The 15,306-nt window shown below is 55.5% G+C and overlaps 8 protein-coding genes across 8 annotated transcripts; 4 read left to right on the forward strand and 4 right to left on the reverse strand.

Moving 5' to 3' along the window:
* Positions 1-1,807: 1,807 nt before the first annotated feature.
* Positions 1,808-3,850, forward strand: C7974DRAFT_414810 (phosphatidic acid phosphatase type 2/haloperoxidase; the record flags this gene model as incomplete). The annotated part of the gene is made up of 3 exons (XM_046143838.1): positions 1,808-2,506; positions 2,937-2,993; positions 3,047-3,850. 3 exons carry the CDS (start codon positions 1,808-1,810, stop codon positions 3,848-3,850), a joined length of 1,560 nt encoding a protein of 519 aa, XP_045995529.1.
* On the reverse strand, positions 3,650-5,301 carry C7974DRAFT_397755 (uncharacterized protein). The gene has a single exon (XM_046142233.1). It carries the CDS (start codon positions 4,896-4,898, stop codon positions 3,969-3,971), a length of 930 nt encoding a protein of 309 aa, XP_045995530.1. The 5' UTR covers positions 4,899-5,301; the 3' UTR covers positions 3,650-3,968.
* A 276-nt stretch (positions 5,302-5,577) lies between these two features.
* Positions 5,578-6,947, reverse strand: C7974DRAFT_217102 (uncharacterized protein). Its single transcript, XM_046137087.1, has 2 exons — positions 6,596-6,947; positions 5,578-6,199 (listed from the first exon to the last, which is right to left on the reverse strand). Exons 1-2 carry the CDS (start codon positions 6,844-6,846, stop codon positions 5,773-5,775), a joined length of 678 nt encoding a protein of 225 aa, XP_045995531.1. The 5' UTR covers positions 6,847-6,947; the 3' UTR covers positions 5,578-5,772.
* Positions 6,715-9,421, reverse strand: C7974DRAFT_397758 (glycyl-tRNA synthetase-like protein). The gene is made up of 4 exons (XM_046142234.1): positions 9,114-9,421; positions 8,912-9,056; positions 7,320-8,863; positions 6,715-7,267 (listed from the first exon to the last, which is right to left on the reverse strand). Exons 1-4 carry the CDS (start codon positions 9,336-9,338, stop codon positions 7,049-7,051), a joined length of 2,133 nt encoding a protein of 710 aa, XP_045995532.1. The 5' UTR covers positions 9,339-9,421; the 3' UTR covers positions 6,715-7,048.
* Positions 9,422-9,448: 27 nt separating this feature from the next.
* On the forward strand, positions 9,449-10,985 carry C7974DRAFT_362391 (anticodon-binding protein; the record flags this gene model as incomplete). Its single annotated transcript, XM_046139735.1, has 3 exons — positions 9,449-9,582; positions 9,632-10,819; positions 10,871-10,985. Exons 2-3 carry the CDS (start codon positions 9,651-9,653, stop codon positions 10,983-10,985), a joined length of 1,284 nt encoding a protein of 427 aa, XP_045995533.1. The 5' UTR covers positions 9,449-9,582; positions 9,632-9,650.
* A 552-nt stretch (positions 10,986-11,537) lies between these two features.
* Positions 11,538-13,213, reverse strand: C7974DRAFT_362393 (ribonuclease H-like domain-containing protein; the record flags this gene model as incomplete). The annotated part of the gene is made up of 2 exons (XM_046139736.1): positions 11,538-12,568; positions 12,742-13,213. 2 exons carry the CDS (start codon positions 13,211-13,213, stop codon positions 11,538-11,540), a joined length of 1,503 nt encoding a protein of 500 aa, XP_045995534.1.
* Positions 13,214-13,649: 436 nt separating this feature from the next.
* C7974DRAFT_314354 (uncharacterized protein) lies at positions 13,650-13,949 on the forward strand (the record flags this gene model as incomplete). Its single annotated transcript, XM_046138454.1, has 2 exons — positions 13,650-13,738; positions 13,790-13,949. 2 exons carry the CDS (start codon positions 13,650-13,652, stop codon positions 13,947-13,949), a joined length of 249 nt encoding a protein of 82 aa, XP_045995535.1.
* Positions 13,950-14,725: 776 nt separating this feature from the next.
* On the forward strand, positions 14,726-15,217 carry C7974DRAFT_377758 (uncharacterized protein; the record flags this gene model as incomplete). The annotated part of the gene is made up of 1 exon (XM_046140376.1): positions 14,726-15,217. The coding sequence occupies one exon, from the start codon at positions 14,726-14,728 to the stop codon at positions 15,215-15,217; it is 492 nt and encodes a 163-aa protein (XP_045995536.1).
* Positions 15,218-15,306: the final 89 nt, after the last annotated feature.

Genomic DNA, 15,306 nt, shown 5'->3' on the forward strand with positions numbered 1-15,306 from the left:
AAAGAGCCTTACAGTTAGCTGTGCAACTCGAGGATGCGGAGATGTGCCGCATTCTGCTCTATGAGGGCAGACTGGAGGCAACGTCAACCTTTACGCATGATCACGGCGGACGATTGGTCACGAAAGACAAGCCTCGGACGAACGAGGAAGTTGTACTGCAATTACTACGACAGCACGTGGAAGATGACATTCACCGTTGACAATCACAGCATGTCAACAAAGGACTCTCATCTGAGGGTGCTGGACACTTAGTTACTTAGCTCATTGTTATGAAGGAGCGTAGCTTTAGAATCAGACCTGCGCATACTGGCCATGAAGAGCAGTCATGCAACACTCCAAAGGCCGCAGCAAGAAGCAAGATCTAGGACAGATAGGTGGAGATTTCTGTAGAGAATGACCGTTTGGCTTTGAGACTTCATACGATGTGCGAAGAGATTGCAGCTGCTTACGTTTTTGGACATGGTCATCGCTGTGGGTTGATAATCACAATTCGTGATGGCGACCCTAGAGCATAACATTAGATAGATATCAAGTCAGAATCAATCTCGATCACTTACTTGGTACCAACCGTTTGTCACGAGAGAGGGCGGTTTCCCCTCACGACTGATGTGGAGCACGGTTCTAGCGCTGATCAAGAAGATCTTTTACGGGTTCCATATTGTTCAGGTCTCAGAGGCGAGCCGTACATTGACTGACTGCTTGATCATCCATTTATTAACCCAGACAGCAAAGAGAGTAACATCCTTACACAAGCTTGATTTAGATAGCCGGTGTTCTTTTCAAATATTATTCGAAGAGAAAAATTGGAGGTTCCATAGCAGCTCACATATCTAAGAAGTGACTTCCGCCAGCCTTTTGTCAGAACCACTCCCAATACCTAAGTCAAAGGAAGTTTCGCGTGCAAAAAAAGATGACATACAACAGTGGGGATTCCCCAGTGGTCACCCACCTGAGTACTAATCCACCGGTACGTTGCTTAAATAGGGCTGAGCGAACGGGAAGCCTTGTTTTCAACGTCCTATGGTCGTATGTGAAATAATTGGACGCATTTACATACTATATCTCTGCGCGCAACACGGTATTTCCAGTCACAATCATAAAGTCGCAAGTCTCCCAGTCGCGATGGTTCAGGCACACCAATAGTGTTGCTCCACACGGAACCTCATCTTCAGGGAAACATCCAACAACACCAGAGGGACTCTTCGAAGATGTGAAAGATCCCAATTGAGACAGTCCGTGTCATGTTGGAAGCAGTCCATCGTGGCTGGTGCGGTTACGTTTACGGTGGATGTTCCCAAACGCAGACAGCCGGCGCTGACGTTCGAAGTAGTTGCATCGCACGTCTTGCTCAACGTTTTAGGTCCAAACTGAGGTCGGCATCGGAAGGTATAATGCCCAACCTGTTCAGGAAGGACAGGTCCAAAGGCTAAGTGACATTGTCTGAAGCAAGCATGACAATGTGGAGGGGCTACAACTCAAGGAGCTTAGACTTAGACCTGTGGGATACTAGGCAATGTCAGTTCTACACTCTTCCGAGCTCTGACAGTCGGCAAAGCTATCTTTGGGCAAAAGATGGACACAAGGCTGAAGTAAGGTCCAATGGCCGAGGGGAACCAACACCGAAGGCTTGCGATCTGCATTTCTCGGGCACAAACAAGGGTTCGCGCTGACAAGGCTGAGCAGCTGCAGCTTCATCAGTGACTGCGCCGCATTGGAAGCCTCGTCCTGACCCGCGGAATGACCCGTCCGTTGTCTCACGTAACCATGCTCTGCTCGAGTATCCTTCTCGCTATGCTGTCAGTCTACCATGCAGCGCTCAAACAACAATTCCTCGCACGATCTGCCAGAAGCCGTTGCGCCAGCGGATGCTTCAACGTACAAATACTCGGTCCCTGATCACGCTGCTCAGGATTCGTCGAAGGAGGTCGCACCCCAGACATTCGCTCCACATGGCATCGCAAAGCGCCAGCGATGGACGCAGTGGCCCCTGCTTCTTCTGTACGGTCTGATGATTGCCCTCCTCGCCGGCGTGGCAGGAGGTTTCATCGGCAAAGCACTCAGCAAAGCCCCTCACAACACCACCTCGGCGTCTTCAACCGCTACCATCCCGCCAAACAACTCGTCCAACGACTTGTCCAGCGACTCCTCAGTACGCACCCTGCCTATCCCATCTACCGGCTGCCCGAGCGACATCCACGCACAGAAGTACATGGCTAACACGTCCCTTACGTGGGGTGTCCCTTACACAACCGTATGCGCCACGCGTTGGACTGACCCGCAGCTCAGCGCACTGTCGGCGGCCACAGCATCAGACTGCATCGAGGCGTGCCACAGCTTCAACGGCGCTAAGGCCCCAAACGCAAATGCGGAGCGGTGTCTGGGCGCCAGCTTTGTACCTGGGTGGTGGGATCAGGCGCGGGCGATGGAGCAGAAGAATGAGCCGTTCAATTGCTTTCTTATGAAGGAGCAAGATTTGAGGCGCCGGAATGACAGAGACTTTGAGATTGTAGCGTTGTGTTTAGGAGAGTCGTGCACAGGGCTTCTGGGCGGTTGAAGGGCGAGGACTGGTGTCAGTAATTGGTGAACCTGTGTGTCTTGCGTGAAGTCTGGCTTCGGCCTTGTCATATTAGAGTAATTGAACGACAATCTTGTTTACTGTCTGCCAGCTGAACACAAACCGCCGTTCGACCACACCCCTCGCTAGTGCCACGCGGACCTCCGACATGCACCTGCACTCCGAACACCTCACCCAACTCCTGTCCTCCCCAAACCTCGCAATGCCAATCACACCCCCAACGCACTGAAAATGCCCGCCCGATCCCCCCGGCGTAGCAAAAGCGACCTGCTCAACGCGCCCGGCGTCATTGGCGCCATCGCCCGCTTCTGGCAGGCACGTCACCGCCTCGCACAACACCAGCACTGCTAACATCCCCCAGCGCTCTTATGCCTCCGACTACGCCGGCCTGGCGCTGCTAGTCAGCGGCTACATTCTTGTATGCCCCCGCCCAGCACCCCTGACCCCGCACCGCTAACAGCCCAGCTACAGATCCAATTTCTGGCAGCACCCTTCCACCGCATGTTCTTCCTCTCAGACCTGCGCATCGCATACCCCCACGCCGTCCACGAGCGCGTCAACGTCCAATGGCTCTTCATCTACGCCGGCGCGCTGCCGCTCGGTGCCCTCGTGCTGTGGGCGCTCGCCGCGCGCCCGGGCGCCCACAAGGCCCACGTCACATTGCTAGGCTGGGCGGCCAGCATGGTGCTGACGCTGTTCCTGACCGATGTTGTCAAGAATACGGTGGGGCGGCCGCGCCCGGATCTGCTCGCAAGGTGCAGGCCTGCGCCAGGCACGCCGGCGGATGTACTGGTTACGTACGAGGTGTGCACGCAGACGGAGCAGCATGTGCTGCATGACGGATGGAGGAGTTTCCCGTCCGGACACTCCAGCTTTTCGTTTAGTGGGCTCGGGTATTTGAGTCTATTTATTGCAGGGCAGTGCCATGTGTATAGGCCGCGGGCCGATCTGGCGCGTGTGCTGTTGGCGCTGGCGCCGCTTTTGGGGGCCGCGCTCATTGCGATTAGCAGATGTGAGGACTACAGGCACGACGTGTATGATGTGAGTGTGGGGTCGGTGCTGGGCTTCTCGGTTGCGCATTACACGTACAGGAGATACTACCCGGCGCTGAGGAGCCGGGACTGTGCTACACCGTACCCGAACCCAGCGGATGAGAGAGGCTTTGGCAAAGTCAAGGATGAGGAGAGTATCAGGGGCGCGCAGGAGTTCGAGCTGGACGATTTCGACGAGGAAGACGAAGTGCGTGAGAGCAGGCCTTTGAACGGGCGGCGGTGAAAAATACAGGCCGCATAAACCGAACCAAGCTTTTGTGTACTTGTATCGCCATTAACACTATACCTCGCCGCCCAGACGCCCGCTCCCGCTAGAAATGCTACATCGCCGACCATGTGGCTCATTCTGCATGCCAGCTCTTCCTCCCAGTGATCCACTTGAAGCTCGCGCACCACCCTTCGGCCTCTCCTCGCTCCGACCTCTCTACCCAATCGCTAATTTCTTGCTGCGCCCGCGCTATATCTGTTCTGACCTCATCTGCGCTCCACACGCGCTCCCTATCCCCAAACTTGGTCAACAACCGCAGCAGACTCGCCTCAAAACCCTCCATGACCACGACTAACAGCAACTTCCCAACCCGCTTCTGCTCCTCGTCGCCCGCCCACTGCCCAATGGGAACATTAACATGCGTAGTCTGCACATCTGTAAAACCCGCTTCCTCGAGATACGAGGGGTGCATGTAGAACAGACCCAGCGGGCGGCCAGACTTATACGACGCCTCCATCATCGAGGCAAACAGCTTGCGCAGCGTCGGTATGGGGAACGACGCCGGATCGGCGGTCGCGTGGTCGACCGGCACCGCGCCCATGTCCCAGTCGGCCACCTCGATCCAGCCGCCGGGCGACAGGCTCTTATGGATCTCGGCGTACACATCCTCCCAGTGTGAGAACGAGCCCTTCATGTTGCGCAGGTGGATGAAATCGTACGGCTCGCTAAAGTGCCACCCCGGCTCCGGTGGGGGCGCGAGGGTGTAGGGATCGATGGCGAGGGACTCGAGGGAGGTCTCGGCGTACGAGGTGGATCTGGTAAAGTCCATGCGGTCTGGAGACTTGGGCGGCGAGTGCACGGGCGTGCGGTGCATCATGTCGCGGTAGAAGTCGAAGTTGGAGAGGGTGTTGAGTTCGTCCATGTGCGAGTCCACGCCCCACACGTCCAGATTGTCGAGCTCCCACGTCACGTCTGCGCTGCCCATGGATGCTTCGGTTGTATCGAGATCCCACTGGGTCATGTCGATGCCGACGACTTCTGCACGGGGGTGTGTCTGCGCCATTGCGACTGCCCAGTGGCCAGGCCCTGTTCCAAGATCAAGGATCCGTTTAGTCGAGGGCAGGAGCCGCGTAGTCGTCAGTCGACCTTGCAATGCATGCACGAAGATCTGGTGCTGGAAGAACAGGCGGTCTTGCTCCTTGAGATCACCACCAAACACACACGGGTTGAAGTATGTGTCGTTGCCATAGGTGCGTCCGTTTTCGTGGACGTATTCGAGATCATCTGATGTTACGGTACGAACGGATCGACTGCGTAGTGTGGTTAGTAGTAATTTTACTACGCCAATGTACGAGCATAAATTGACAGCGAATTGTCCACATGCGAACAAGTCGACATGCTCGAAATATGTTACGAGAGTCTACCTAACAGTGAACAACTTACACAGATTCGACGGAGGTGGAGCTCCCTGAATCGGCTCGCGGACGTTTGGATGCGGCCGTGTCATGTCCAACCAGAGTGTCGGGATGTGGCTGTCCCTCTTCCATGGCCCCGGGAAGGACGCCAGTTTAGTTGTCCACCTGTGGAGCAAATGGTGGCGAACGTTGAAGACGAGAATCCCTCGACTCCGGCTCGTGTTTCCTTTGTATGAGTTGTTTGCGCAATCTGAGAAGAGGGGCGTAGACCTGAATAGTGCAGGCCCTCGACACTGGCGGCTCGACTGACTAGCGCATGATCGTGTAGAACTTGCGGAGCCTACAGCAAAACCCAGGATTAGTCTAAGCGCGAGCCGCTCCGAACTCTGATCGGTACGTAAAATTGCCGACTTCCTGATTGATTCGCTGCGCACTAACGATGGTTCTGCTGACCTCCTAGATACATCCTTATGTACCTGGATCAAGCTGGTCAAGTGGCCGTCAGCGATTGCATCCATGTAATCAGCGTACAGCGTACAGCGCGCTAAACATGCAACGACTGTCCCACAGAGACAGAGTTTCGATAAAGTCAAGCATGCAGCCAGACTGGACATACGATGGCTGCAGCGATGAAATTGAGGATTGCATCAAGCCAGCCCCAATCCGTCGTTGCACGAAGCTAGCATGGACATTGAACATCTTCGGGCTCGCCACAGCATTGCGAGTATAGCCGGACGTACATCTCGTATCTGACAAACTGCTCGGTGGTGTGGATGCAGCCTGGGCCGCCCCTCGGATCCCCTGGGAAAGAGGGGCATGCTGTAACCCTTGGCCACATCGGTGTAGTCTCAGTATGGTGCACTCTCCGCGTCCGATGGCTTTCCTTTTGCAGATGCGGTAGTCTCGAGACCATGTGAAACGAGTCAGGAGGCCTATCAAGTTGTGGCAGCTAAAATTGATGCATTAGCCGCATGTGCTTCTCAAAAATTGAGACTGAGGCGGGGAAGCAGACGCGGTATGTACCTAGCTTGAGGCCGGGTGGGGTTCACGAAGATCGTCACCTGATGGCCTGAAGGAGGCAGCGAGCGCAACTCAGAACCAAGATGGGTAGAGTGGATTTCGTCCGGCGGTTTCTGAATAGTCCAGTGGGTTAGGTTCGCGGATTACATATCGCCATTCCGAGGCTTCGCTGCGACGTTGAACGCCGTGACCAGCCTCGGAGATTAGACCGCGTCCTGATCCAACGCAAAGGTAAGGAGGCGCTGCACAACCGTCCCGTTGGGCGAGGGTGTGAGGCGCGCCTTGGGTGATTGGATTGGTGATTGGATTAAGGTGCGCCACTAACCCTGTCACTGGCCTCGCTGCCGCTGCCAAAGCGCTCGTTGGAAGAGGATGCCGTTCCGGCGAAGCCGGACCAGCAAGCTGGGTGAACTCATGACTCAAACCGAAGTGCTTATTTGTAGTACGAAAGAAGTGAAGATGGTCACCGAACGATCTGTTATTAGGAGGTCGCCAGGAAGTGCTAAGCAAGCGCCCATGCCAGAACTCAGATTGATAAGCACAGAGAGTAAGCAATGTATTGAGGCACATCAACATGTCTGTCACAGCATTTGCCAATTATTTTGCTTGCATTTGTGTAGCGCGAGCGCACAGTGGCAAGCCCGCTTGCCTTAGTTGAGCGCTGGTACTCGTTCTCATATGCATCTTTTACAACGATTGAGGGGTGTTCCCCAACGTTTGACTCTCAACTTCGGTCCGAAACTTGACACTACTGTGTCCACGTCTTTACTCGTGTAACTTACTCGTCGATCTCCTGACCCTCAAACTTGGGCAGACGTGCAGCCACGTCTGACCATTGCTCCTTACCGTTGACGAGATTGGTGATTGCGGTGGTGATCTCGTCGAGACCGGCGCGGACCTGCTCTGTCGAGTCACGGTCACGCAGGGTAAATGTGTTGTCCTTGACGGACTGGAAATCGATGGTGATACCGAGAGGGGTACCAAGCTCGTCGTTACGCTGGGCATTGTTAGTGTCATGCAGGATGGAACAGGAATGCTCGATGACCTACCGCGTAGCGCTTGCCAATGGAGGCGCCAGAGTCGTCAACGCGGGTTGAGACGCCGGCTTCTTGTAGCCTGTCACTCAGCGTCCGTACGAACGGCTTTAAGTCGTTGTGAGCGCTCAAAGGAACGATGAGCGCCTTTGTAGGAGCGACCGTGGGAGGGAAAGACAAGACACCGCGAGCATCATCCTGCTCACGAGTCCAGTAGATGTGCTCGCAAAGAGCATAGACAATACGGCCGATACCGAAAGAAGGCTCGATGACGTTGGGTGTGTACTCCCGAACGTTCTCAACTCTTGTGCGCTTCTCAATAGTGATCAGCTCCTTGGGCACCTCGACCTTGCCATCACCAACACCGGGTACATCGATAACGATCTTGCCGTCCTTCTCGAGATCCAGAGACAGTTTCTCGCGAAGGTCTTGTGTAAGTGCCTCGATAGCAGCCTCGACAGTCTTGCCATCTTTCTTGAACTGGGGGCCGAACTTCTTCTTCTCGATGTCGCACACCCACTCCTCGATCCTGAGAGGCTCCTTTCTGGGCTCACGAACGACGAGCGGTGCACCAGTCTTCTTCATGTGAACTGTCAAGTCGTACGCGCTACGGTCGGCACAGCCAACACATTCAATCCACCCGTACGAGGTAAGCAGCTCAGCATCCCAGCAGTCTGCGGCGTAATGGGCCATCTCGTTGGCCATATGTTGCCTGAAGCGAATCTTTTTGGGATCGACACCGATCTTCAGCAGGAACTGCTGGATGCGTGCCAGGAAGTATCCAAGTGTCTCGTTGTCTACGAGGCCGGCCTTGACAGCCTCGCCGATCTTGGTGTTCTTGACCGTGGTCTTTCCGGAAAGCTGAACGTCGCGGTCGAGGAGCTCGAGCTCAACGTGCGCAACATCCTCGAAGCGAGGGTGCTTCTTGCCGCCCTCGGGGTCGACAAAGTGCTCGATCTCAGCCATCAAGAACTCTCTTACTCGTAGAAGACCAGCTCGGGGGGAGATCTCGTTACGGAAGGACTTGCCGATGGAGGCAGAGGCGAAGGGCATCTGCTGCTGGTTGAAGTCGAGGAGCTTCGCGAAGTTCAAAAACTGACCCTGGGCGGTCTCGGGGCGCAGGTAGCCAGGCATGTTTGAAGAGGGACCGATCGATGTCTGGAACATGAGGTTGAAGGCGACTGGGGGCAGAAGCTCGCCGTTGGTGGCAGGGTTCTTGATGTCGTACTTCTTCATCAGCTCGCCAAGCTCGTCGCCGCTGTAGTTGTCGATCTTAGCCAGCACCTCCTCGTACTCGGTGACGAGCGCATCGTCCATCTTGACAACAGCGATGTTCTTGACCTTCTTCTTCTTCTTCTTGGGGTCCTCCTCCTCGGCCTCGACCTTCTCGCCGCGAGCCTCCTTGTTGCCCTTCAGCCTGGCCTCCAGCACCTCCTCAACCAGGTGGTCTGCGCGGAAGATCTCGCCGGTCTTGGGGTCTTTGCACATCCAATCGGCGAACTTGTCGACGTGGCCGGACGTCTTGAGGACCTCGTGGGGCGTCAGCATGGTGGTGTCGACTGCAGTCGGTCAGTATCGTCCGCGAGCCATGGTCTCGTGCGCGTTACCCTCCAGCATGTTCTCCTTGAGCACAAAGTGCTTCCGCCATACGTCGACGATGTTGTTTGTGAGGGCGGTACCTGGCGGGCCATAGTCGTAGAGGCCAGAGACACCGCCGTAGATGTCGAAAGCGGGTGTGTAGAAGAGGCGGCGCTGGCAATGTCAGTATGACTCCACGCAGCGCATCCACGGTGGGAGATAACGGCGCACCTTCATGACAGAGTCAAGCGAAGCCCTGTCGAAGGGCTTGCCCTTAAAGGTGGTCATATCGCTCGACATCGTAACCTGTTGCTTCCGCTTGGGGGCGACGTATCTGAGGTGGGGAGGGGTGGTAGAGAAGCTCCTCCGGGGCTGGGTGGGATAGACAAGGCAAGGCGGGGTACTAAATTTACGCAGTGAAGTATTAGCGCGTAACAGCCGCGACACGCACTGCATGCATGTGGAGTCTCTCGGTGCAGAGAGCAGCAATTGCCCTAATGAGCGTCTAGTCGATATATAATACACAGATGAATCATCGCTCGTGACTCTGCCAATCGACCATGGGTCTCGCCATCAACGCGACGCCGCGGGCGGAGAAAAGTTCCGCCGAAAAATTAAATGTTCGTCGACCAGGTACTCGATCTGCAGCGGCCGAACTTTTAAGCACAACACCGCGGCTTGAAGCTGGCAAGCTGTAATAGTAAGGACGCTGTCGCAAATATATCAAGAAAGTCCTGACCAATTTCTAGGCGCGTTCAACCACCCACCATGGCGTTCTCAAAGTCCCCATCCGTAGCCACAGGCTTCAAGCCGAGGAACAAGCTTCGCCGACAGGCCGCCTTCCTCTCCATAAAAAAGTCCAGAGAAGCAGATAAGCGTGATATGCGACATCGCCGCAAGCGAGAGGAAACAAAAGATGCCTCACTGCGCGAAGAACGCCTCAAGAACAACGTACCCCAGACCATCGACAACAAGCGAGTGTGGGACGAGCCTGTAGGTGACGATGAAGACGTTCTGGGCTGGGCGGTAGATGTGGAGCGACTGGCGAAGAAGCGGAAGCTGGATGCGGAGACAGCTGCACAGGACGAAGATGAAGGCACACTAGCCAAGCTTAAGAAGAGAGAGCAGGAGCAGTCTGAAGGCTCAGACGACGACGAGGAAGACGAAGACGCCGACTCGATGCTGGAATCCGACGCTGAAGACAGCGAATTCGACTCCGACGACTCGGAACTCTCCAAAGCGAAGAAGCGCGCCCCGTCCCCCGACCCCTCCGTCGCAACCACGTCCGCAACCAACATGGAACTCTCGCCCGAATTCCTCAAGCAGAAATTCCCACAGCTCTTCGACCCGCAACCCGAACCCAAAATCCTCGTCACAACCTCCATAAACTCCACCCTGCACACCGAAGCCGACACCCTTACCTCCTTCTTCCCCAACAGCACCTACATCCGGCGCACAGCACACGCCCACGCACACAAGTACTCGATACGCGAGATTGCTCAATTCGCCGCCGCCCGCGAGTACACTGCTGTTGTGGTCCTGATGCAGGCGCACCACGAGAAGAAGCCCGACGGCCTGGACATCGTACACCTGCCAAACGGCCCGCATTTCCACTTCAGCGTGACCAACTGGGTCGAGGGCAAGAAGCTGCCGCGCCATGCGAACGACACAGGGCACTATCCGGAGCTCATCCTTAATAACTTCAAGACCCCGCTGGGTATCCTCACAGCGCATTTGTTCAAGGGGTTGTTCCCTGAGGCTCCGGAGCTTGCAGGGAGACAGGTTTTGACGCTGCATAATCAGCGTGATTATATCTTTGTAAGGAGGCATCGCTATGTCTTCCGTGACAAGCGCGAGTCGGAGAAGCCGATCCTGGGGAACGACGGGAAACCGCTCAAGGGCGTCGAGGATGTGAAGGTGGGTATGCAGGAGATTGGGTAAGCTGCGAGTCCGGAATTTAGTCTGGTCTTTTACTAATTTGACTATAGGCCGCGCATGACACTCAAACTTCGCAGGGTGGACCGCGGGATCCAATTCAAGAGCGGGCAGGAATGGCAATGGAAGGGCCGCATGGAGAAGCAAAGGACACGCTTCAACATGTAGAGTGGTCAATCAGAGTGGCACGAATACCAGAGATTTCGAGCGTTCGAGAATTGGCTCTTGGCCGTTTTGCTGACTGTGTGATAAATCGTCAATGTCTGGTTGACTAAACAAACCTGGCAGCTGCTAACCCACAGTACCCCGACCCAGCCGACCTGTTTCCAACGCCTTCAAAGATGTCGGAACGCCAAAACAATACATGCATGAATAAACCATAACGCTCGGCCAGCCATGGGAAGAAACCTTCACTGGGACATCCCTCTGCGCCAATAATTCACATTATATCCTCCTCTACGACCCACTGTTCTATTACTGGGCGAACTGTGCGAGCTCCCCCAAGGCTGCTTCGACGGGCTGGAGGCAAAGAATTTTGCAGGACTTTGAGCCGAGGAGACGAGCGGTTGAGTAACGGGGGGTGACGACCAAGGAGCCCTTGGTGGATGTGCTGAAGGCGGGTACAGCGAAAGCGGGTGCGGTTGAGATGCCCATGAAAGTGGTGGACACGAAATATGCGGTACTATACAGTCGTTCAGTATGGAGCTCAACTTGGTGCAACTATTTGTTACCACCATAGCCTCCATAGTTACCACCAGGGGTCATGTGGCCTGTCGGTCCTGGTGTCGTTGCAAGTCCAGCTGGGTGATTTGTTGGTGTGCTGGGTCCGTCGCCGTGTCTTGCATTGCCCGGATGGAACATCATGCCACCGTTGAGACCTTGGAAGCTAGTGAGATTCTGCTGGCCTTGTGCAGCAAGAACAGCTGCTTGTGCCGTTGCACTGGCTGGTGGTCCAACACCGGTGAGTCCCCACATCTGCCCGTTCATCTCATCTGGGACTGTTCCATCGAAAATCTTTTTCCTTAATTCCCAAAAGACGGTTCCTGTGAGCCAGGCATCCGAGCCTGCAGTGTGCGAGTTACCAATACGTTGACAGCCCAGCTCGTCAGCCAGGTCTTGCAGGCCTGACTTCGTACCCAGATTGTTCAGGATGGTGGTTGCATTTGCGTTTATTATCCCACGGCGGACAAGACTGTTCGCGTGTCGCCAGAGGTATTTGACATCGAGAAGTCGGGGAAAGAAGATCTCGACGAGTTTGCGGTAAGAGTCTTCGTCCTCAGGCAGTGGCTTGGAACTGAGCATCTTTACTAGATAGGCAAAATCGTATCCAGAATGGAAAGATATCCAGTTAACGTCTTCTGAGAGAGTCATGCCGGATGTTATCAGTAGCGAACCAAACTCTTGAGGGTCGATGCCTTGCGATGCATGCTTCTCAAAATCTGCTCCCGATTTCTTCAGCATCTGGATGGACTCCTCATTGTACATGTCGTCCTCGAGTGAGAACTGAAAGTTGAAGCTCCATGTGCATGGACACATCACTATGTTGTTCGCATATCGTTGCAGCGACTTGGGTTGGTACTGTAGTGTGGATGGATCGAGCTGCGCGGGAGGAATTTCGCCTTGTACCGAGAATAATGTGACGCCCAGCTGGATTATCTTAAGGAGGTCGACGTTGCAGCGCACTGTTTGGTAGTGGTATGAGGCTTTCGAGTTGAACTCGCCGATCGGTCGCGCAACAACACCGGGGAATTCTGTGTCCTGTTCCATGTGTGAGTATTGTCATGACCAGGAGGACCGCAGAACAAAGAGACTACCAAGCTCATGGCCCAAACCTCCCTCGCGCCATTGACAGGGCACTTCAACCACGCATATCAGACATACGTCGCGCACAGCAAGCTCGCCCGGATTGTATAAGAAGGTGGACTTACCATGCTGATGTACGGGTACTGATCGATCAGGGAGCGAAGCAGGTCCATCTCTTGGTGTAGGTTCGACCGCCACACGTCGCGGATTCTCTGACCAGCAAGCCCTTTGGCGCCATCCTGCCCGCGAACAGCGTCCTGCTGCAGTTGAGCGCCGTGGGCAAATCGCATACGTGCCTCATGCCCGTCCAGACCTGTCCCCCCACTGACCCCACCCAGGGTAGCCGCCGCGCCCAGCCCTGCACCGCCAAGGCCGCCAGAAAGTCCGGCGTTGTTTGACTGGAAAGCATGCTGGTTCTGACCGAAGAGGTTGATGTTGTGGCCCTGGTTACCTCCGCCGAAGCTGGGATGTGGCATGTTCTGTTGTTGCTGGTGCTGCTGCTGCAGCTGTGGTTGCTGGTGTATCGGTGCGGAGAGATGCGCGAAGGGATTCGAGAGGTTGTGGCCGGGAAACCGGCCGCCGTTGCGTGCCATTGTACGATGTGGAAGGTGCTACCGCTGGGTAGCTCGTGTGCGATATTGCTGCAGGTCTACAGGCATGCGGTAGCCGAGGTTGGAGTGCGAATATCGTGGGCGCGACGGTCGCGTCGAGTAAGCGCGCTTGTCCTGTGAGCAGCGCGAGTGGTGGATATTGAGTCGTATTTGTTGGGTCGAGATGCAAATGCGGTTCTGCGGAGGGGACATTGCAGATGAAGCACTCCCGGGCGCCGTGGCCCAGCGGTCCGAGCTTTGCCAAGACCGAGTCGAGCATCCGCGACGTCAACGGCTCTCGCGACGACAGTCTTCAGATTCACGCTGCGTCTCGACATACCCACACAATGAGGCCCTCATAGTAAGTGCCGCACATGCAAGCCCCCAATTGGCGGGAGCGCCAGCCTCTGCGCCCATTGCTGACCTTGGCAGCTCCATCATGGCAAAGCCTAACATCACTGGCTTCGACCCTCAGAAGTTCGCTGCCGCCGCAAAGAGCGGCACAAAGGGCGACCCATGGGCACGATAGTATGGCTGACTGACGACTGCGCCCCGAGCAATAGGCTTACAACTGCGTAGCGAGCAATGGCGATACACAGGTCCCTTCTCCAGGTGGAACCGCTTCAAGGGCTCCTTCCCCGGCCTCGGCATCGCGACAGTTGCATTTGCCGGATACCTAGTCGCCGAGAAGCTGTTCTTCGCTGAAGAGCACGGTCACCACGGCTCGGACGGTCACTGAGTGGGGTAGCTGTGTGGGCAGGCAGGCTAGAAAGAGATGGAGAGAAGAAGTGTGCAAGACCTGGGCGAACCGGCTGACCAGTTTCCCTCAATGCGAGGGCTGTATATATGGAATATCACGCTGCACGACCAAAGCAAGTCTCATTTGTCAGCGCTCTTGGGCCCCATATGATTCGCTGCCCCAGTCTGCTGTGACTCTATTTGAGGTTGTAGCTGGCATGAGGATCTGACAAGTTTGTGTCTGGTCGATATGTTCTCCGCCGAACACCTAGCTTGAAGGAGGCCGTGGCATGAGTGCGAGCGATCAATAACACGAACTCAGCCAAAACAGAATATGGCCACGCTTGTCTTGTTCAAGCATGACAGACAAGACTTCGCGGAACCGAGGTTTTGACCAGCAGTCTCTTGTACTCTAACAGTTTGACTCATCGATACTGAAATGAAATTCCCAGTCCGAACACCAATGTGGCGGGGCAAGACTTTCTGGGCGCCAAACAGGGGTCATTGCTTGCATAGGATTGAGGCAGCAATTAGGATCGATGAAGGATCACTGAAGCTGTGGTCAGGTTCTGGCGAGAGCACACCAGCTGCCATACTCCGTCTTCGACCCTAGGCTATTTGTAGAAATATGCATTTCATGCTGATTGCCTTCTATCAAAGAGGGGGTATAATAGCATAAGTCAGAGTCACGAAACGCAACATCTGAACAACAGCATGACTATGTTCGGCATGCTCCGGCGCACCAACGTGCGTTCTTACCGGCTTTAGTCAGACTTCATGAACATACTCCACCACCGCGGTCACACGAGCGCGCTTGTCTGCGTCGGCACTCCACATTCTATCGGCGGCTCAACCGTGCCTCCCACAATAACCCGGTTCTCCGTGATCGCACTTCCAGACTCTCGAACCACATCGAATCTACTCGACCAGATCCTCATCCGCGGGAGAAGTCAGCCTGCCGCACCGCACCCATGTAAACCAGAGCAGATGCGCAATGCCCGTCTCACCTCGAGTCCGCGACCTGTCATCTTTGTGATTTGTCTTGCATTTTTCCATGCAGTAACGGCTGGTGGCCCGTTGCTGGCTAGCGATCCTCGGCAGCAGGATCACCACCCTTGTTCGCCGGCCCGCGTGCCAGCCCGCTCGTGCGCTCGAATCGTGCAAACACCCGCGATGGTCTGCGCGACTGTCTGTGGTGAGAAGGTGCGCGTGCCGCGGGCCGGAGCCTTGCGAACCAACTTCCTGTTGAGGCCCCGCGTGTGCTGCTGATCTGCAAGGCTGGTGAGATTGGAGACGTTCACGGTCTGCGTGAGGCGCGGCGAGGCCGTATGTGGAGATGATGTTGGATAGACGGGAGG

This window comes from Boeremia exigua (genome assembly GCF_020726555.1).
Source record: "Boeremia exigua strain MPI-SDFR-AT-0100 chromosome Unknown C7974scaffold_8, whole genome shotgun sequence".
In the NCBI taxonomy this organism is placed as follows: domain Eukaryota; kingdom Fungi; phylum Ascomycota; class Dothideomycetes; order Pleosporales; family Didymellaceae; genus Boeremia; species Boeremia exigua.